General features: G+C 43.9%; 1 protein-coding gene across 1 annotated transcript in view; it reads left to right on the forward strand.

The window, feature by feature from the left end:
• PLCB3 (phospholipase C beta 3) overlaps positions 1-23,341 on the forward strand; it is a 550,119-nt gene that overhangs the window by 438,780 nt on the left and 87,998 nt on the right. Inside the window, exons 20-22 of the mRNA XM_069207906.1 lie at positions 2,269-2,423; positions 6,804-6,965; positions 7,500-7,599. Coding sequence (XP_069064007.1) covers positions 2,269-2,423; positions 6,804-6,965; positions 7,500-7,599 — 417 coding nt within the window. The remainder of the gene's footprint in view (positions 1-2,268; positions 2,424-6,803; positions 6,966-7,499; positions 7,600-23,341) is intronic.

Here is a 23,341-nt window from a genome sequence, read left to right on the forward strand (position 1 = left end):
CAGCCAGGCATCCCTTGACCAAATCTATATATGCCTGACATTAAGATAAGTTTGTAGTTGGGTGCGCTTCAAACAGATTTACCTAGTCCATGCTAAGGTGTCTTAAGTTTTGTTGTTTGTGTTGTCTCTAGCCCAGTAAGGCCTTTCTAGGCTACCGTTAAAGCATACTTGTTGGCTCTTTGGGCTTTCTTACGGTTGCCGGACCAGCTCTCATCATTCAAATTACCAGTTGTGATGCTTTCCCACAAGGGGTTACAATATACATTTCTACCTTCTCTGTTTATTGTGCCCCAATGGAATTTAAATTTGAGCCTCACATTTCTCATCTGTATACCTTTTGAACCTCTCCACAGTTGCTCTACCCGGCTCATTACCCTCAAAACAGTCATCTTGTCTCCATAACATCAGCGCAACAGGTGAGCGAGTTACAGGCTCTGTCTTTTAACCGACCTTATACAACTTGACAAAACTAGATATGCTGGTTCTGCGGGCTGGAGCCTCCTCCTTTCTGGAGGTAGTGTCTCCTGTTCATGTCAGCTGGAGCATCACTATTCTGACGTTCTTTGCTCCACCTCACCACTCAAAGGAGGTGAAAAGACTTAAGTGGCTAAATCCGAAAAGCACTCTCAGCTTCTACATTCATCGTCCTGAAAAAAAAAAAAAAAGCAGATGGATGATCAACTGTTTATTGGATTCTCCGGAGAAAAGAAAGGCAAGGATGTTCAGAAAAGGACCATCTTACGCTGGATTGCATTTTGCATTAACATCTGTTGCACACACACCCAAAAGCAGCTCCATGACGGCTTATTCTACCATAGCCAAGGCAGCTACCACTGCCCTGGTGTGCAGGGTGCCTTTTCTGGACATTTGTCAGGCTGCTAGGTGGATATCACTAAATACGCATACATGGCACTATCATTAAGAAAGCCAGATCCACCTGGAAGGTTAACTTTCCTGCCCGATCCTACTGGACTTTTGGGTTTGAGCTAGTTCACAGACACATCTCCTGGACAGCACTGCTCTGGTATCAATTCAAAATGTGAGGAGTATGCAGTTAGATGATTTTATCAAAAGAAATAAATTACCTTCTTTAATCCTATTTCTGGTAACGACTATAACTGCAGATTCCTCCCGCACCCTCCCGCCTCCCTGTAAGTTTCCAAAATAAAGATCTGCTCACTAGTTACAGTTTGCTCTGCATCTGAATCATGGACAAGTCAGAAAGCAACTGATACTAGTTAGCATGAGTGGCGCTTATGTAGGCCCACGCCCTTCACATCTGGCGCCAACTGACATCAATGCAGAGCTGCTGGCTCACAAGTGTACTGCTGAATATTCAGAAGGTGGGGGATCTGCGGTTAGAGTCTCTACAAGAAAGAGCGTTACAGAAGGTATCCTCTTTCTTCTGATTAAAATAGGTAAGTAACTTGTTCATCAGAAAAACATAACAGTTCTTCGTGGACAATTCAACCCATGCTCTTGAGATAGCCGTTTCGATAAATACCACTGATAGATGAAATTATAAAACAGTGGTAGAAGGATTGTACACACTGTTCATCTGTGCTGCACGGTAGCAAGCCAACTATTGCTCGCTAAATCAGGGTCCCTGCCTACCAGCAAGAAGGGGGCAATCATGACCTTTATAGCAAATGTGTCTATGCAAGGCAGCCACATGGGCCGCAGAGCATAATTTCACAAAGCATTACTACATTGATTTACAATCATGCAGGGAGGATGAAGTTGAACACGCTGTACTTAAAAATATTTTTTGCTTTCACTCCCTCTTCTGCCCACGGCTGCAAGGCAGGAAATACCGCTTAATAATCTGTGGAATGCATGTGAACCTAGAAGAGATTTCATGCTGCAAAAGAAATCAGTAACTTACCTTTAATTATGATTTTGCAGCTTGAAACTATTCTAGATACACATTTGACCCTCCCACCTATCCGTTGCAGGAGGTTAGTGGAAGGAAAAAATGACAATGCCTATGTCGACTCCTACCCACAGCTAATAGACAAAAGCTTTAGGAAAACAGTGACTCTTCCGAATCCAAACATTAGATGGTGGAATAGTGCAAAGTGTGCAACTCTAGAAGCATTTCATGCTGCAAAACCATAATTAGAAGCAAGTAACTGGTTTCTTTAATTTCTGCATCTACTTTACAAATTTTGGTTGAGCTTATGCTGTTGTGATGGTGCTCACCAGCTGATGTTTATGCTGCATGCCTATTTGATGCCTCTCTGTGAGTGACCATGTCTTCTAATGCAGATCTCCCAATGCAGTTAAATATGGGGATCTTTGAGTACAATCGGCGCTGCGGCTACCTCCTGAAGCCAGAGTTCATGCGGCGAATGGACAAACACTTCGACCTTTTTACTGAAGACATTGTGGATGGAATTGTGGCCAACACAGTGAAAATCAAGGTACCATGCTGGTGGACAGGAAGAAATGACAGAGGGAGTGTAGTCTAGAGAAGCCAAAATATGTATTTTGTATAGTATTTAAATCAAATAGAGTCCTCACAAAATCCTTAAAAAGACCGGGATGTTGAGTTGTCTGCATTTATTTGATGGGTTAGAGAGAGAGAAAATGGCCATGATGTGTTGACCTACTGCAATCTAGTGGAAGTCTTCTGAAGATCCCTCACTTCTTCTACTGACTGTCGCAGGCAAGAGAAAGGCAGATGCTGTTGGATGACCAGCAATCCAAAGCAGCTTCATCAAGCATTTAAAATGGTTTTCCATAGACCTACAAAAACACCCAGGTATTAAGTTTGAATCCCAGCACCGCACTAATGGCACAATGCATGTGTTATTAATTACCTTGATTTTCTTTCCAAGGAGTTACTTTGTCTAAAATGTCTACTTGAAAATCTGCTCTCAATCACACAAATACCAGTGCAAGCCAGAAATGATAAATGTATCCTTACTACTTCAGAATTAGTCCAGTTGTCTTAATAAATTCCTACAGGACTAGGAATGGCAAGACCAGTTGCAGCAGGGTACCAATTTTCCATGTTGTACGGCATGCTTCACTGCTACTCTTTTTCTTTCTGATGGCTTCAGAAGGTAGCACAACATCTGATGTATTTCAGTAATACACAGTGAGTTAGATTCTGCAGCATCGCAGTGAGTGCCCACTACTTCAGAGTATCAAAATATCCAGCCTCCGTTTTGTGTATTGGAAGCAGAGTGTACAGTGAGATTAGACTCTGCTGGGTTCTACATTTTATCACCTCTGTCTTTGTTTTCCTGCCACTCATCTGCAGCTTATTCCCTGAGCAATTGTTTGTATTCTTGTGATTGCTGCAATTAATAAAAAGCCTATATAAATGTGTTAACGTAGAGTAATACCTTGTCTTTTTATGTGTAGAAAATTGTTAACTAAATCAGTCTACACACTGAAAAGTGCTTTGCTATTTTTAGGGTTTAGTTCCTATTTGCAAACATAGGTCGAAAGCAGAGAGTTAGATTCTTTTGGATTTGTGTAGTATTTAATACCTTTTTATGAGAAAATAAATCTCAGCTCTACCCATTGTTTAGTACAGCATTGCTGACTGGTTCAATGAAGAAATGCAAACTCTTGCAAACTGAAATAATTTAAAATGTTGTCCTCAGCAATAAGCTGTGTGTCAAGATCACTGGCTGTTCTAACGCCCAAAGTCTAGCCAAACAAAACATGAGGCAACCACTCTTAAGTTGAGATGGTTTAAGAAATTGTCTGTGAATAACAAGTAAAGCTATAATCAGTTATAATCTGACACTGAAAGATAATCATTAGAATGGTAAATGTTTGTACAAGGGCACCGAGCAGCACTACTTTTAATTCCCTCTCAGCCAGCACAGATGCACTGAAAAGCTGCACTTGGTGTCAAAATCATTGCCACATAGCCCGCGAGGCTCTGTGAAGCCCCACTCTGAGCCAAATCGAGGCTGATAGCTCCTCAGTAACTGGCATTAAAGCCAGCACCCAAGCCCACGTTGACATCAAAGTCAACCAGTGAAGGATCAAGCTATGAAAAACTCTTTGAAGTGCTGTATAGAAAGCATCAAAAGCTCTTCATCCACCTGGTCATGGGAAGGTTCTTGCCTAATCTCCGGCTCCAGGACTCACCCGGATCTGCCTTTGAGGAACAACCAGATAACGACCCTCTCACCCCATCAAGTCCTAAAAAGGTCGGGGGTTTAGCCACAGCTCATGACAATACCTACTACTAACACCTACAGTTCCCACTCCATCACCACTACTACCATGAACCCTACTCCACCCTAGACACCCACTCAGAACCGGGCAGCCCTTTCTATCTACAGGACCCCTATGAAAAGTCCATGAGACCCAAGGGGGGAGATGATCCCTGGGAGAATTATGTGGTAGACCCCAAGACGATCCAGATTTAAAGCCCACTCCTGCCAAGTCATCCCCATCAGGTGATACTACTGAATACCATGCAATAATACAAAGGGCTGCCCATGATCATCAGGTAAAAAAAAAAAAACACACCCAGGTGGACGAGGATGACTTCGTAGTCAAAACTGTCTAAAATAGTGTGTGCAGTCCCTAACTTCAAGGGAATGCTTAGGTCAGCCACCGACAAATTTAAGGAGCCGAAGAAATCCAGGGTGGTTACCACCCATGTAGAGAAAAAACATAAGCTTGCACAAAATGATCCAGCTTATATTTGTGGACAAGTTGGCTCTGACTCTTAGTTGTGCACGCTATCGGTAAAAGGGCTGCACAGAGGCCATAGGAGACGCCGTTCCACCACGAGAGCTCTAAGCATCTCAATGCTGCAGTAAAGTGGGGTGCACTTGGGGCAGCCACATATTAGCATATTGCAAGTTTTATGGGCTTCCTCTCCAAGTATGATGGGGGGCCTGGTAAAGCACCTACCAGAAGCTCACCGTAAAAGGAGACAAGACTTGATTGTTGTGGGGAAAACCATCAGCAATGCTAATATTATAAGTGCTCTCAAAGCAACGGTTAACACAGTCGGGGGTATTAATACCATCCTCCTCCTCCATAGGCATTCCAAACTTAGGGTGTCTGGGTTTAGCCTGAGGTGAAACAGTACCTCTCAAACACCCCTTTTGATGGTGAGCATCTGTTCGGCTACGAGGCCAACCAGATGCTCACAAAAAAAAAACACTGACCTCACCAAATCTATGGGCGCCCTACACTATCCTAGCCTTATATCTGCTTTTCAGAAGCAGCAAAGCAGGGGAAGTACCAAACCTGGATACTCGGGTCACTGATCTGGTACCAGTGCCTAACTGGCCAATGAAGAAAATCTCTCTCGACCAATCAGAAGGTCCTATTTTTAGATTTCAGTACTTTGGTATCTCTGCTGTACCAACCATCCATATATCCCTTTCTTTTTCTGTGCATTGACCTCTTCATGCCTGACCCGAGCTTTGTTTAAATGCTAATTTATTGAAAACAGCTGAATTGATGTTCACCTGATCACAAAAGTGCACAATTTTCATTTTTTTTTTTTCAAATTCACTATAATTCAATTCAGCTGCTTTTTATGAATCGGAGAACAAAGTTTCCTATGGGATAGGATCTCCATCCCAGTTAGCAGACATCATAATGTATTGGTCCGGGAATGGGAAATAACATGCTTTTAAGCCAAATACCACTTTTGGCTCCAGATTCCAGGCCCATTTTCATGTTCATTTTCCTTCTGTTCACATCTGGAGGAAAATGCACTTGGAAAAAATTTGCTTTTATTGGGTGGGATCCAGTAAAACTTAAAATTGAGTGACTTTGTATCTCATGTGGGAATTCCACCCTTAACAGCTCATAATGACATCTGATATGAAGTAGGAAACATAAGTAGTTTTACGGATCAGAAGCTCCGATGTGGAAAAAAAAAGTTCTCAGCATGTTAATGGTGCACTTTACCTGGGAAGGGAAGGGTAAAGGAAAAACATATACTGGAGATAGATACCAAATGGGTAGCACTTGGAGTAAAACTGTATAAGATGAAGCTAGATGTGGTGTATGATGTCCATGAGTGATCATGCCTAAAGGTAATGCAAACAGAGCATGAGATATAGAATAGCTGGTTGGGGATGAGCCAAGTCTTTGAAACTTTTTGGAATGCCAGATGTTAATTCCTCTTATTCTTGCATAGGAAGAGTTACAGAGTATGTAGAAAGTGTAATATGGTGTTCAGCACTGAAGTAAGTACATATTTCTCGCTGTACCTTCCCCTTTGTTCCTTATCCATATTCCCCTTTTCATGGTGGTCCTACCACAATCACCCACCTGTCAGTGAGGCTTTTGTAGGTCTTTGCTATGTGGTATCAGCAGACAGTGAACTACTTGCATCTTTTGGAACATGGGGAACTTTGTGGAGAGCAAGTTAGTTTCTGCCCCATGTTTCCTATAATTTGGATACAAATACCTATGCTTAGTAAAGGCCCTCTTGTCCATTCACCATCTGGGAATTGGTACATTTATTACAAAGGAAAGGCCGATAATATACAAAGGTTGAAACATGCACTACAAAGAGTCACATGTTCATATCGTACGAGCTAAATAATGATTCCTGATGAGGGATTTCTTGTGTGGCCTCTGGTGAACTAATTTCCATTTGGTTTTAGGATATTTCGTAAAAAAGGCACCTACTATAGTCTCCTACTCCTCATAAGGTTTGAGGGATGTGTGGATGAGGAATATTTTGTTTCAGTGATTTCACGGTGTGTCTTATTATGAAGAAATGAAATTTAATGTCAGAATTGTCTTCATAATTGTGGAACAGCCATCCTGAGTATGACAATCCCTTTTGCTCTTTTCAGATAATTTCTGGCCAGTTCCTCTCGGATAAAAAGGTTGGCATTTATGTTGAGGTGGATATGTTTGGACTTCCAATTGACACTAAGCGCAAGTACCGCACCAGGACATCACAAGGGAACTCCTTTAACCCTGTCTGGGATGAGGAGTGCTTTGTCTTTCAGAAGGTAATGTACCCAAAAAATGGCTTTTCTCTATAACTTCTATTACTCAGTGGGGCCATGATAGTTCTTAGAGTCTTGCTCTCCCATTTTACTGTGTTAGTTTTCTTGCCTTTTACTTCTATGTCTTACTCCTTACCATAATTTCTTCCATACACTTTCACTCTCTTCTCCAGTCTGTCTGCTCCCATTCTGCCAGCTTCTTTTTCTTTCCTTCACTATTACTATATTTCTTTTAGTTTGTCTTGTTTCTCTTCATCGTCTCCTTTTTCTCAGTTCTAGGTCTCAACCTCTGCATGATGGCTGCTTTACTTTGTGGGGCATCGCACCCCTTCTGTCTTGCTTCCTTTCAAGGGTAAACCCCTTGACACTAGTGATACTCTCTTAGACTGGTTTCCTCTTTGAGGTGGATCGCAGATCATCATTCCTGTCTCTTTTGACAAATAGAGCCCCTCTCCCTGCCTTAATCATCTGTAATATTTTTCCATTGCCCATGTGGAGCCCCAAGACCTTACCATCTTTGTCCTGCTCACTCTCCAGGTAGTGCTACCGACGCTGGCCTCACTCCGTATTGGAGTCTTTGAAGAAGGTGGGAAATTTGTGGGTCATCGCATCCTGCCAGTGTCCGCTATCAGACCAGGTAAAGGGAAGCAATAAAATTCTTTGGATAGAGTATGATGACGTTAGTGATAGTAGTTGGTGCTCACTTTAGAGCAAGGTGACGATTGCCTGGGCTACTACATGCCAAGTGCACATTAGTGGGAAGGCAATATGAAGACTGGTTGTGAATAGTCTTGTTTCCCCCTAGATCGTTTTGAGGTAGTTTTAAGGATAAAGACTTTCTTGATGTCCCCTGATATCTATGAAAACAACAATATTTTCCTTTTTCAATGGATACATCTAACTATATATGTCTCACCTTTAAAATATTCCCCAGATGCCAGACTGAATCCAAAACATTTCCATAGCAGTGCTCCCGCACTCTGCTAGGTGGCGCCTTGCAGCTTTGTCTCGATAGCACTACAAATAAGTTCCACCCTTGTGTGCCGATGTCAGTTAATTTCATTCTGCATCTTTGTATGCAGATAAGGTGCTCCGCTACCTTTTTCATTGGCATTGACACTTTTTTCAAATTGAAATCCTGTGTGCAAGGAAACAATGTTTCAACCTAAAACAACATGGTTTAGACAATCCCATGACTGTCAAAAACAGATGTTGGTAATGGACCTGCCTGAGATATTCCATTGGTGTTTGGGCTCGAGGCACGACACCAAGTGTGCGATGAATATGCCCTCATGCATCTGAAGGCGATCTGGGAACGTGAAACAAAGCTGTACATTTCCAAACGTTGAAAGAAGTAAGGGACCTCATATCAGTCCTGCTGCAAGTTGAAAACACAAATCCATTCCTGCTCTCAAGGCTGATCCCGCAACAGCACGCCTTACAGGATAGTCATCCGGTAACTCGAAGACCAAATAAAAAAAGAAACTAGAGATGACAAAGAGGAGCTTGACCCATCCAACCAGTCTCTATCTAAAGAGAAGACATAATGACACATAGGTGCCACTCTATCTCGCTCCTAATCCCTGACCGAGTAGCCGGTCCTACAGTTCATCCCAAAGTTCCCCAGGCCATTGGCCGCTCTGCAGCAGGTTAAGGCCTTTAAAAAGGCCATGCTTTGTATTTTTGGCACTCTTCCAGGCCCCTGTTGGTGTGACATCTGGCCTCAAGATCCTGCAAGGGCCTCCAGTTGAGTTACTATTGGCAAATCCATTCTCAGGCAGTCAGAACCCATGGAGCCAGTCTCAGGTTTCACACCACCTCTGGGGACGACTACCATTCCTGCTCAAAGACCTGCGCCGGTCCTTTTATCGACGCCGGTCCTGATGTTAGTGGTGCCAGAGTGGGATCTGCTGCCAACTCCAGAACCAAATCTAACTCGACCCCAACTAAGGTCACGTTCTGACTCCACTCCAATATCCACTCCGGATATTCATTCCCCTACCTTAGGGCTGCCCTCAGAGGCTGCATCATCTTTTTGGTTTAGATTTCGCCACTCAGAGATGGTGATGATGGGGATAGTTACCCCCACATTTTGATGATGACAGTTTATAGATCTCATCCTGCTTGATCTATCAGCAGCCTTTGACATTATCAATCACAGGCTGCTAATGGATCGACTAGCCAAAATCAGGATCTCGGGCACAGCCTGGGATCTAATCAATTCCTTCTTCCTCATTAGAGAACAGACCGTCCGGCTGGGCAAATTTGTTCCACAACCTTTCTCCCTTCGTTGCTGGTTCCCTCAGGGGTCCTCGCTCAGTCCAACATTCTTTAATGTGTACATCACCCCTCTGGCCAACCTAATAAAATAATTTGGCTTTTCCCTTGCATCCTATGCAGATTACACCCAAATTATCATCTCCCTGGCCAACTGTGACACCAGTATAGAGCGCAGATTTTGTGACTGCTTGCAGGCAGTTAACACATGGATGAATAAGAACTGTCTGAAACGTAATGCAGAAAAGACTGAAGTTACACTTTTTGGAGCCCAAACCTCCTTTTGGACCACTTGTTGGTGGCCCCAGGAAGTGGGCCCTCCTCCCACATCAGTCAGTAAAACCCGGAATCTTGGAGTCCTAATCGATGATGGACTAAGCTATATCAACCGAGTCATTGCAGTGACCTCCTCTGCCTTTTTTATTCTCAGGACAATAAAAATAATATCTTTCATTCCAGCGAACCTCCAGAAAACTGTGGCTACTTCTCTAATAATGGAACTACTGCAAAGGCCTACTTTTCACTGCACACCAATACTTATTGAATAAACTGCAAACTGCGAAACGCAGCAGCCAGACTTCTACTGAAGATTCCCATCACTCTGTCCAAATCCATGAAAAAACTGCACTGGCTCCCCATAAGACAGTATATTACCTTTAAGGCACTCTGCATCGCCATAAAGGCACTACATGATTCACTCCCTGATTTCTTACAACACTGCTTTGAATGGTACACTCCAGGCAGGTCCTAATGCTCGGTTTCAGCCAAATTTGTAGTTGTCCCCAGGTTTAGGCGGGCTATTTGGGGAGGCAGAAGTTTCGTGCTAGGGGCAGCTAAAGCTTGGAGTGCCCCTCCTCTGCACATTAAAGAGTTACCCAATCTTTGAGCATTCAGAAAAGCTCTGAAAACCTGGCTTTTTAATACTATGTAGCATTTTCTCACCATATTCCTCTGCAATGCTGTTAAAGTGAAGCACCAAGTCACCCTTTGGTATTACAGTGCCCTATAAAACCAATTACCCTTACATAATATACATGGGTTGAGACTTTCCTTATATAGGGTTGATTTCATCCTTGGGCTGCCAACAGAAGAGATTCCTTCAATTACTGTGGTAATTTGATGTGATGCTGAGATCATGGCACCACAACTACTTTCTGTTGGAGTTAAGACATGAGCCCTTACTCCGATTCAACAAGGCCCTAAGTGATACTCTTATGGGCACTTGGTCTAAGCCTTTCTCCTGCCCACCGGTGAAGTGGCAAGTGGCCAAGCTCCACAGACTGGCACCTGCTGACCCTGTTTTTCCTACACAGCATACTACTTCTGAGAGTTTGGTGGTCCAAGCCTCCACTGGCAAGATGAATACTAAATCATTCCCCATGACCCTCATGGACAGGGAGATGTAAAGGATTGAGGCAATCGGGACACTAATAAGATCTCTGGCTTTTCTAGCACTGAGGTGGTCAATATGGTTTGCCTAGTAGACCATTAATGCGTGCTCTGTGGGACATGACTAGCAAGATCATGCCAGCAGTACCAGAGGGGTCTAGGGCTTCCTTGTCTCAAACCATTCAGGGTAGTCAGGAAGCAGCTAAATGTGTGCTTTGTACTGGTGTGGACACTACTGATTGGTTGGGGTGATCAGCCAGCACTATTCTGGTGATCCATTGACCACGCATTAATGCGAGCCATTGTTTTCACCTGAGATGTGCAGACATCCCTTATGGATATGCATTTTGATGGATATTTAGCGGAAACGCCGATTCTGCCCCTAAATGCTTCAAAGAAAGCCAGTCTACTGGATGTTATGGGGCTAGACAGTTTCCTTATCAGTTTTGGCCCTTCAACAGCTGCTACAGAGGGCTTGCACGTCAGCAATGCGAGGCCACCCCTGCCTCTTCAGCAGTCACCCCAGTCCTTCTGGGGACCGTGATCAGGCAGGCAAAGCGAAGGTCACTGGGGTCATTGATCTTCCTAGTCCCACTCCCCTGCAGCATCACCTTCCAAGCCACTTTATTTTGCCCTTAGCAGCAAAAACCCACCTTGCAGAAGGCAGGATTCAAAATGTTCTCCCAGAGTGAAAATCCATTACATCCAACAGATGGGTCCTTCAACTTGTCCAGCAGGACAATGTCCTTCTGTTCGTTTCCAAACCACTGCACCTTCCTCCCACATCACAACAGCTTAAAAATAATTATCTATCCATCTTACTGCAATAGATAAAAGCTATACTATTCAAAAGTGCAAACAAAAGGGTTCTGGTTTCAGAAATTGTGACGGATTGTTACTACTGCCTCTTCCTCATGCCAAAGAAGGATGGCAGTCTTTGTCATACATTAGATCATAACCCGCTGAATTTTTCCTGTGGCAGAGCAAATTCAAAATGCTCACAATGTCCCAGGTTCTGTCTGCCTTGGATCCGGACGACTGGGCTTCCAGACCACATACTTTCATTTTCCCGTCATAAAGTATCAAGAACATTTTCTGTGATTCAGGGTTGGCCAGGAACAATTTCAGTTTTCCTTGCTTCCCTTGGCACTCAACAGCACCTCTCAGGTTTTCACTGATGTGATGGTGATGGTTGCTGCCCATCTTCGGAGGATGGAGATTCCAGTTTTTCCCCTACCCCGATGACTTGCTGTTGAAGGGGGGCTCGCAGTTGTTGACCACCTTCCCACAGCGGCAAACCACCTGACATTGTTTGGGTTCTTGATCAATGAGCTGAAGTCACTCTTTACTTCTTCGCAGAGGCTTCCTTTTATTGGAGCTGTCTTGGAAACAGTGTAGTTCAGGGCCTTTCATCCGTCCCAATGAGTCCAGAAAAATTGGATTTTGATCCTAATATTTCAGCCTCAATCTTGGATCTCGGTGACAATATCTCTGAGGATTCTTGTCCTGTTCCCCCCCTTATGCATTTCACTTGTGCACTTCGTCAGGTAACATATGCGGGCTCTGAAGCGGGATCCAAAATTGCCGTATGCCCAGCACTGAGGAAACGAGCCATCCAGATTTTGGAGGAGATTGTAGAATCTCCGGATGGGTGGAAGTGCAACCGTTACCTGACCAGCGTCAGATCCGTCTCCCTTCCTCACCCAGACCAGACAGTGGTGACAGATGCATCACTGCTGGGTTGCGGAGGTCATCTGGGAGAGGTGTAGATCAGAGGACTGTGGTCTCTGACAGAAATCGGCCTCTATATCAGTGTGTTTGAATTTTGGCCATTCACCAGGCGTTTGAAAGCCTTCCTACAGCCCGAGTTTGGGCTGTTACAAGTTCTTAAGGACTACACCAGTTCTTAAGGACTACACCACCGCCATGTGATACAGCCTCAGGAAGGGTGGAGAGGTGGTTCTGTGCAAGAAGGCTTTGCCCCTTTAAAGGTTTGTGGAACATCGGGGCATCCACTTGAATGTGAACCACCATGGGCCATCAGTAAAAGCCAGGTCAGACAAGCGCAGTTGGAAGTACCTCCTGATCATGAATGGCAACTGCACCCTATAGTGATTGATATTGAGCATCTTCTGAAAACTTGGAAAAACCCTGCCTAATTTATTTCAGCAGTGCAGAGAATGTGTTGTGTCCAAACAATTAGGCTTTGAAGTTCCAGCAAAGGTCCTCCCTAGGAAGTGCATTTCGACATGAGTGGAACACTGATCTCCTGTATGTCTTCCTGTGTCTATCTCTACTACCAAAATTTCTGAAGAAAATCAGGAATGACCAGGCCTAAGTTTTCTTAGTGGCTATTGATTAGGCTAGGAGAGTGAGTGTAGTGCTTTGAACTTACGAATGTGTGTGTCTGCCCTCTGATCAGGCTGCCGCTTTGGATAGATCTTCTGGTGCAGCAGCAGGGTAGTGTGCTCTATCTGAACCTTCACAATGTACACCTATATATATATATATATATGTTCGATGGCATGTGTAGCTGCAGATACATATGCTGTGCACATCCCGCCATCTAGTGTTGGGCTCGGAGTGTTACAAGTTGTTTTTCTTCGAAAAAAGTATTTTGAATCACGAGATCGAGGGACTCCTCCCCTTTCGGCTCCATTGCACATGGGCGTCGACTCCATCTTAGATTGTTTTCTTTCCGCCATCGGGTTCGGACGTGTTCCTCTTCGCTCCGTGTTTCGGTTCGGAAAGTTAGTTAAATCTCGGAAAAATCAACGGTATTGTTTGCGTTCGGTATCGGGTTAGATAACGCAGATCGACACGGAATTTTGAAGAGCTCAGGTGGCCCTTCGGGGTTTCGATTCCCCGGCGGGGCCTGGTCGGCCCGACCACGTGCGTCTTCAAGGCTAATGGAACGGACCCCATTCCGCTTCTGCCCCGAATGCCACAACAAGTATCCTTACACAGATCAGCATTTGGTCTGTAATTTGTGTTTGTCTCCCGAACACAAAGAGGATACCTGCGAGGCCTGTTGAGCGTTTCGGTCGAGGAAAACGCTAAGGGACCGGAGAGCAAGAAGACTTCAAATGGCGTCGGCGCCGTCAGGACACCAAGACTTGGAGGAAGAAGAAACCTTCTCCATTGCTGACTCGGACGAGGCCGAAACCGAACAGACGGCGAAAACCGTGAGTAAAACACCCCTGGCCAAGACTCACAGAAAATACATCAAAGCCCAGAGGACGCCACCGCCGACAGGCCATGGCTTAACCCGAAAATTAGGTGACCGTCCATCGGCACCGAAAAAGGGCACTCATGTGTCGAAGTCATCCGACTCCGGTCGAGATACCGGCACAGAACAGACTCGGTCCCGAGACACCGGGTCAGAGCAATCTTGACATCGAGATACCGGCACCAAAATAAGTCGGCACCGAGATATCGCAACAGCGAAAGCCAAAAAAGTGTCTTCGGAGCCGAAAAAGACGGTTGAAAAGGTTTCCATACCGAAACATCCGGCTTCCGAGCCGAAACCAAGTTCCTACACTGAGGAACAAGGCCTGTCCTCACAAATGCAAGGACACAAGTTCGGACAGGAGCTAGAAGGAGGGGAGCCAGATTACACACAGAGAAGGCTCCACATTCAAAAGGAGACAGGAAAAATCAGAACTCTCCCTTCAATCCGAATGAAAAGGAAACTAGTTTTCCAAGAAAAAGACAAACAACCACAGGCAAAGTTGGCAAAACAAGTAACTCCGCCACCATCACCACATCGCTCACCACAACCATCACCAATGGCTACACCACCGATGATGCAGTCTCCAACGCACACAGGGATGAGCCAAGATGATCCTGATGCATGGGATCTTTATGATGTGCCTGTATCAGACAACAGTCCCGACAGTTATCCAACAAGACCATCACCACCTGAAGACAGTACTGCTTACACACAGGTGGTGTCCAGAGCAGCCGCATTTCACAATGTCACCCTGCACGCAGAGCCAATTGAAGCTGACTTTTTGTTTAATACTCTGTCGTCCACACATAGTCAGTACCAGAGTCTTCCTATGTTACCAGGAATGTTGAAACACGCAAAGCAAGTATTTCAAGAGTCTGTGAAAGGCAGGGCCATCACTCCTAGGGTGGAGAAAAAGTACAAACCTCTCCCAACAGACCCTGTGTACATCACGCAGCAATTGACACCGGACTCAGTGGTAGTAGGTGCAGCTCGCAAAAGGGCGAACTCACACACCTCGGGAGATGCACCACCACCCGACAAGAAAAGTCGCAAGTTCGACGCAGCAGGGAAAAGAGTTGCGGCACAAGCAGCCAACCAATGGCGCATTGCCAATTCACAGGCCTTGCTATCGAGATATGATAGAGCTCATTGGGACGAAATGCAACACTTCATAGAACATCTACCCAAAGAGTTCAAAAAGCGTGCACAACAGGTGGTGGAAAAGGGCCAAAGTATCTCTAATAACCAGATACGGTCGGCAATGGATGCAGCAGACACAGCTGCAAGGACTGTAAATACAGCGGTCACCATACGGAGACATGCATGGCTACGCATCTCAGGATTCAAGCCCGAAATTCAACAGGCGGTGCTTAATATGCCTTTTAACAGACAGCAGTTGTTTGGGCCGGAGGTGGACACTGCTATCGAGAAACTTAAAAAGGACACAGATACAGCCAAGGCCATGGGCGCGCTCTACTCCCCACAGGGCAGAGGCACATTTTGGAAAACACCATTTAGAGGGGGGTTTCGGGGACAAAGCACAGAACCCTCAACCTCACAAACCAGACCCACATACCAGAGCCAGTATCAGAGAGGAAGTTTTAGGGGACAATACAGAGGTGGACAGTTCCCTAAAACTAGGGGAAAGTTCCAAAGTCCCAAGACCAATCACACTAAACAGTGACTTCAGTGTCACAAATCCCCAACACATGACACCAGTGTGGGGGAGACTAACAGAGTTTTACCAAAACTGGGAGGAAATAACAACAGACAAGTGGGTTCTAGCCATTATCCAACATGGTTATTGCATAGAATTCCTACAATTTCCACCAAATGTGCCACCCAAAACACACAACATGTCCAAACAACATATGGATCTATTACAGCTGGAGGTCCAAGCGTTGTTGCAAAAAGATGCAATAGAACTAGTACCCAATCATCAGAAAGGAATGGGTGTTTACTCCCTGTACTTTCTCATACCCAAAAAAGACAAAACTCTAAGACCCATCTTAGATCTCAGAACACTAAATCTTTACATCAAATCAGATCACTTTCACATGGTGACACTTCAAGACGTAATCCCCTTGCTCAAACAACAAGACTACATGACAACATTAGACCTCAAAGATGCGTATTTCCATATACCCATACATCCTTCCCACAGAAAATACTTAAGGTTTGTAATCCAAGGGGTACATTACCAGTTCAAAGTGTTGCCCTTCGGGATAACAACAGCGCCAAGAGTCTTTACAAAATGCCTTGCCGTAGTGGCAGCCCATATCAGAAGACAGCAAATGCATGTGTTCCCGTATCTGGACGATTGGTTAATCAAAACCAATACGCAAGAACGGTGTTCTCAACACACAAAATACCTTATAGAAACCCTTCACAAGCTAGGGTTTTCACTCGACTACCAAAAATCACACCTACAGCCGTGTCAAATACAATAGTACTTAGGAGCAACAATCAACACAAAAAAAGGGATTGCCACTCCAAGTCCACAAAGGGTACAGGCATTCCAAAACGTAATACAGGCCATGCACCCAAACCAAAGGTTCCAGGTAAAATTAGTGATGAAACTACTACGCATGATGTCCTCATGCATAGCCATTGTCCCAAATGCAAGATTACACATGCGGCCCTTACAACAGTGCCAAGCATCACAATGGTCACAAGCACAGGGTCAACTTCAAGATCTAGTGTTGATAGACCGCCAAACATACACCTCGCTTCAATGGTGGAATACTATCAATTTAAACCAAGGGCGGCCTTTCCAAGACCCAGTGCCTCAATACGTAATCACAACAGATGCTTCCACGGTAGGGAGGGGAGCACACCTCAACCAACACAGCATCCAGGGACAATGGGGCACTCAACAGAAACAACTTCATATAAATCACTTAGAACTACTAGCAATATTTCTAGCATTGAAAGCATTTCAACCACTAATATCCCACAAACACATTCTTATCAAAACAGACAACATGACAACAATGTATTATCTGAACAAACAGGGAGGGACACACTCGACACAATTGTGTCTCTTAGCTCAAAAGATATGGCATTGGGCGATTCACAACCACATTCGCCTAATAGCGCAATTCATTAGAGGAATTCAAAACCAGTTAGCCGACAATCTCTCTCGGGATCACCAACAGATCCACGAATGGGAAATTCATCCCCAGATACTACAAACTTACTTCCAAAGATGGGGAACACCGCAAATAGACCTATTCGCAACAAAAGAAAACGCAAAATACCAAAACTTCGCATCCAGGTACCCACAGCCTCACTCTCAAGGCAATGCGTTATGGATGAGTTGGTCAGGGATATTTGCATACGCTTTTCCCCCTCTCCCACTCCTTCCGTATCTAGTAAACAAATTGAGTCAAAACAAACTCAAACTAATGCTGATAGCACCAACTTGGGCACGACAACCTTGGTACACAACACTACTAGACCTGTCAGTAGTGCCTCATATCAAACTGCCAAACAGACCAGATCTGTTAGCTCAACACAAACAACAGATCAGACACCCGAATCCAGCATCACTAAATCTAGCGATTTGGCTCCTGAAATCTTAGAATTCGGACATCTAGACCTTACACAAGAATGCATGGAGGTCATAAAACAGGCTAGGAAACCAACCACAAGACATTGCTACGCAAATAAGTGGAAAAGGTTTGTTTATTACTGCCATAATAATCAAATCCAACCATTACACGCATCTGCAAAAAACATCGTAAGCTACCTACTACACTTACAAAAGTCCAAGTTAGCTTTTTCATCCATTAAAATACATCTCACAGCAATTTCGGCTTATCTGAAAATTACGCATTCTACTTCATTATTCAGAATCCCAGTCATAAAAGCCTTTATGGAGGGTCTGAAAAGGATTATCCCACCAAGAACACCACCAGTTCCTTCGTGGAACCTCAACATCGTATTAACATGACTCATGGGTCCACCATTTGAACCCATGCACTCATGTGAGATACAGTACTTAACATGGAAAGTAGCTTTTCTAATAGCTATCACATCTATCAGAAGAGTAAGTGAAATACAAGCCTTTACCATACAAGAACCCTTTATACAGATACACAAACATAAAGTAGTTCTATGCACAAATCCTAAATTCTTACCTAAAGTCATATCACCGTTCCACTTAAATCAAACAGTGGAACTCCCAGTGTTCTTCCCAGAACCAGATTCTGTAGCTGAGAGAGCATTACATACATTAGACATCAAAAGGGCACTAATGTACTACATTGATAGAACCACACAAATTCGCAAAACAAAACAATTGTTTGTTGCTTTCCAAAAACCTCATACAGGGAATCCAATATCCAAACAAGGCATTGCCAGATGGATAGTTAAATGTATTCAAACCTGTTATATAAAAGCAAAAAGAGAACTGCCTATTACACCAAAAGCACACTCCACTAGAAAGAAGGGTGCCACCATGGCCTTTCTAGGAAACATACCAATGACTGAAATCTGTAAGGCCACATGGTCTACGCCTCATACATTTACCAAGCATTACTGCGTGGATGTGTTAACAACACAGCAAGCCACAGTAGGACAAGCAGTATTAAGGACATTATTTCAAACAACTTCAACTCCTACAGGCTAAACCACCACTTTTGGGGAGATAACTGCTTACTAGTCTATGCACAGCATGTGTATCTGCAGCTACACATGCCATCGAATGGAAAATGTCACTTACCCAGTGTACATCTGTTCGTGGCATTAGTCGCTGCAGATTCACATACGCCCACCCGCCTCCCCGGGAGCCTGTAGCCGTTTTAAGTTGAGAAAAAATTAAACTTGTACATTTGTAAATTTGTAAATATATCACTTTTAGTCACATTATGTACATACATACTTACTCCATTGCATGGGCACTATTACTATATACACAACTCCTACCTCACCCTCTGCGGGGAAAACAATCTAAGATGGAGTCTACGCCCATGCTCAATGGAGCCAAAAGGGGAGGAGTCCCTCGATCTCGTGACTCGAAAAGACTTCTTCGAAGAAAAACAACTTGTAACACTCCGAGCCCAACACTAGATGGCGGGATGTGCCCCGCTTGTGAATCTGCAAATCTGCAGCGTCTCATGCCACGAACAGATGTACACTGGGCAAGTGACATTTTCCAAATATATATATATATATATATATATATATATTTGATGGCATGTGTAGCTGCAGATACACATGCTGTGCATATATCGCCATCTAGTGGTGGGCTTGGAGTGTTACAAGTTGTTTTTCTTCGAAGAAGCTTTTTTTGAGTCACGGGATCAAGTGTCTCCTCCTCTCTGTGATAGTGCGCATGGGCATCGACTCCTTTGTTAGATTGTTTTCTTTCCGCCGTCGGATTCGGACATGTTCCTTCTTGCTCCGGGATTTTAGGTTCGGTAGTTCTCTGAACTTTCTATCTTTTCTCTTACTGTCGGTATAGTTTTGAAAGCTGTTTCCCACTGCACTCGATACGATTATACTATATGTTGGGATCGGTTAAACTCCCTTTTGGGCGCCCGAACCCTTCTCGGGCCTCTTCGGGCCTACTGTGTCACAGGCTCATGGATTGGACTCCATTCTGATTCTGTCCAAGGTGCCATGCCAAGTTTCCTTACACCGACCAGCATTCGGTGTGTAATCTTTGCCTTTCCCCAGACTATCGGGAAGAAAGCTGCGAGGCTTGTGGGCCTTTTCAGTCGAAGAAGAACGTACGTGATTGGAGAGCAAGACGATTGGAGATGGAGTCGAAATTCACAGAGCCCACCACTGACATCCTTGGCAAAGAACAGGCACAAACGGCTGTCTTGAATCCAGATTCGGACTCCGACTGAGATTCAGACGAGGACAGCCAGGCACTATCTGCGACGCAGTACGTGAGTACATCAGTCCCGACCCCAGCAAGTAAAAAACCACGCAAGGCCTTGGGTGCACCACTGCTTCTTAGCCATGGTTCCACCCGAAAACATACAATTGTCGACTCACCCTCGGGTTGGTGCCGAAAAAGCCCAAGACACTTCCCCCATCAGGCTACCACACCTGTTTCTGTGTCTGTGTCGAGCCAAAAGATACAGGGTTCCACCTCCGAACCGAGTTGGCGCCCTGCTACATTGGAATCAAAACTTCCTCACTCCTCTTCAAAGCCAAAACATCAGAGTCCTCCTTCAGAGCCGAAAACACCTTCCTATACTCAGGAAAGTGGACCTTTGACTCGAACTAAGCATGATGCCAGTAAATATACAGAACATTATTTTCAAGGCACAAAACATGCTTTAAAACAACAAGGGGATGAATCAGACATTCAACCCATTCTGGAGGTTATGGACCATAAACAAAGGAGAATTCAAATCCAGTAGGAGACTGGAAAAATTAGTGCTTCTCCACCTCCGCTTACCAAAAGGAAGTTTGCATTCCAGGAAAGTCTGGATACTGCCCCTTCACCGGTGAAAATTTACAAACATAAGTAAAAAACTAAAACTGTTCAGCTTTCTCCACCATATTCACCTCAACTTTCTTTTTCTCCACAACCTCCTGCTCCACAACCAGCTTCACCTACACACTCATACTTCCTCACAGGACAAAGATATAGGTGATGCTAGTTATAACATGGATCCGTGGGATCTGTATGATTCTGATCCAATCCCACCTAACGATCCTGAATTGTATCCCACAAGACCATCAACACCCGAGGATACAACAGCGTACAATCAAGCTATTTCTAGGGCAAATGCATGCTATGCTATGGGGTACAAATGCACGCTGAACCATTAGAGGAAGATTTCCTTTTCAACAACTTATCCTCAACTCACAAGCAGTACCAGTGTTTACCAATGCTCCTGGTATGCACAAACATGTAGATGACATTTTTAAGGAGCCTGTTAAAGCCATAGTCTTAACACCCAGGATAGGTAAAAAAATATAAGCCTGCACCAACAGACCCAATTTTTATTTTCTAAGCAGTTACCACCAGACTCCATTGTAGTCAGTGCTGCCAGGAAGCACGCCAACAGCCAGCCCTCTGGGGATGCTCCTCCCCCTGACCAAGAGAGCTGCAAATTTGATGCAGCAGGTAAAACGGTAGCAACACAAGCAGCCATTCAATGGCGTATTGCTAATTCCCAAGCTGTTTTAGTTAGGTACGACAGGGCACACTGGAATGAGATGGAAAAATTCTTGCAATATCTCTCCAAAGAACATCAGAAAAGAGCGCACCAAAAAGTGGAGGAAGGGCAAGCTATTGCAAATAATCAAATCAGGTCTGCATTAGATGCAGCTGATACTGCAGCCAAAGGAATAAACACTAGCATTACCATCGGGAGACATGCTTGGTTAAGGCCCTCAGGTTTTAAATCTGAAGTTCAGCAGGTGGTCCTTAATATGCCATTCAATAAACCGAAGCTTTTTGGACCAAAAGTGGACACAACCATTGATAAACTCAAAAAGGACTCTGAAACAGCAAAGGCCATGGGAGCCCTTTATACTACACAATTTCGGGGCTCATTTTGTAAACCTCAATTTAGAGGAGGATTTAAATCACAAACTCCAGAGGCTTCCACATCCCACTCAAAACAGGGACAACAATATTACACTAGGGGATCTTTTAGGGGTTCTTACAGAGGACAACATTTTAAATCCAGTACCTCAAGGGGTGCTTCCACCTCCTCAAAACAATGACTTCCCAACCATTCCACAGCAACATACATCTCCTGTGAGAGGAAGACTGCAACATATCCATTCTCACTGGCAACAAATTACAACAGATCAATGGGCACTGTCAATTATTCGCAATGGTTATTGCCTAAAACGTATATCTACTCCACCAGGCTCTCTCTCGAACACACTGCTCTGCTAAAACAAGAGATACAATCTCTACTACTAAAAGAGGCTATAGAAATAGTTCCTATCAGTCAACAAGGGACAGGAGTATATTCTATAAACTTCAAAATACCAAACAAAGATGGCACTCTCAGACCCATTCTCGATCTCAGGCCTCTAAATCAATATATCTTGTCAAAGAATTTTCACATGGTTGCCCTACAGGATGTTATTCCCTTGTTACAAAAACAAGATTACATGACAGCATTAGACCTAAAGGACACTTACTTCCACATTCCCATACACCCAGCTCACCGCAAGTATCTAAGGTTTGTAATAGCAGGCAAGCACTATCAATTCAAAGTACTACCCTTTGGGGTAACAACAGCGCCAAGAGTATTTACAAAATGTCTAGGTGCAGACACAGCATACCTCAGAAGGCAGCACTCACATGTCTTTCCTTATCTAGACTGGTTAATAAAAGCCAGCACCATTCTAAACTGTCAACAGCATACACAATAGATACCCTACACAAATTAGGGTTCACAATCAATTACCAGAAATCTCACCTACAGCCAGCACAAATTCAACCATATCTAGGAGCAATTGGCCAAATCTATGGATTAGTTGGTTAAGGATATTTGCTTATGCTTTCCCCCCTCTCCCGTTAATTCCATTTCTAGTCAACAAAATCAGTCAGACTTCCCTCACTATAATACTCATAGCTCCCACATGGGCACGTCAAGACTAGTACACAACACTATTCGATCTGTCAGTAGTACCACATCACAAGTTCCCAAACAGCCCAGACCTGTTGACCAAAAACAAGAGTCCGATCAGGCATCCCAGTGTGCTCAACCTGACGATTTGGCTCCTGAGGTCTTAGAATTTGGATATTTACAGCTTCCATCGAAATGTATGGATATTCTAAAACAAGCACGTAAACCTACAATCAGGCAGTGCTACGCAAATAAATGGAAAAGTTTTGTATATTACTGCCAACCTAAAAACATTGATCCACTAAAAGCATCAGTACAGGATATTATGTGTTATTTGCTTCATTTACAGAAAGCAAATCTTGCATATTCATTTATTAAAATTATTTTAACAGCAATGCCAGCCTACCTCCAAAACAGACAACATAACTCTGTGTTTAGAATTTCTGTCATAAAAGCTTTTATGGAAGGTCTTAAAAGATTTATTCCACCTACTGCTCCACCAGCTCCAGCATGGAATCTTAACATAGTACTCACACAACTCGTTTCCACTATTGGAACCCATTCATTCTTGCCTTCTTCAATTTCTCTCATGGAAAGTTGTTTTCCTAGTAGCAATTACTTCTTTACAAAGAATAAGTGAAATTCAAGCATTCACTTTAGAAGAAACGTTCTTCCCGGTACACAAACATAAAATAGTACTTAGGACAAATCCAAAAGTTTTACCCAAAGTCGTCTCACCATTTCACATTAATCCGTCAGTAGAATTGCCAGTCTTCATTCCACAGCCAGATTCAGTTGTTGAAAGAGCTCTCCACACTCTTGATCTCAAAAGAGCTCTAATGTACTATATAGACAGAACAAAAGACTTTAGAAAATCTAAGCAACTTTTTGTCACTTTCCAACAACCTCATAAAGGTAATCCT

The sequence above is a fragment of the Pleurodeles waltl genome, chromosome 9 (assembly GCF_031143425.1).
Source record: "Pleurodeles waltl isolate 20211129_DDA chromosome 9, aPleWal1.hap1.20221129, whole genome shotgun sequence".
Lineage (NCBI taxonomy): Eukaryota > Metazoa > Chordata > Amphibia > Caudata > Salamandridae > Pleurodeles > Pleurodeles waltl.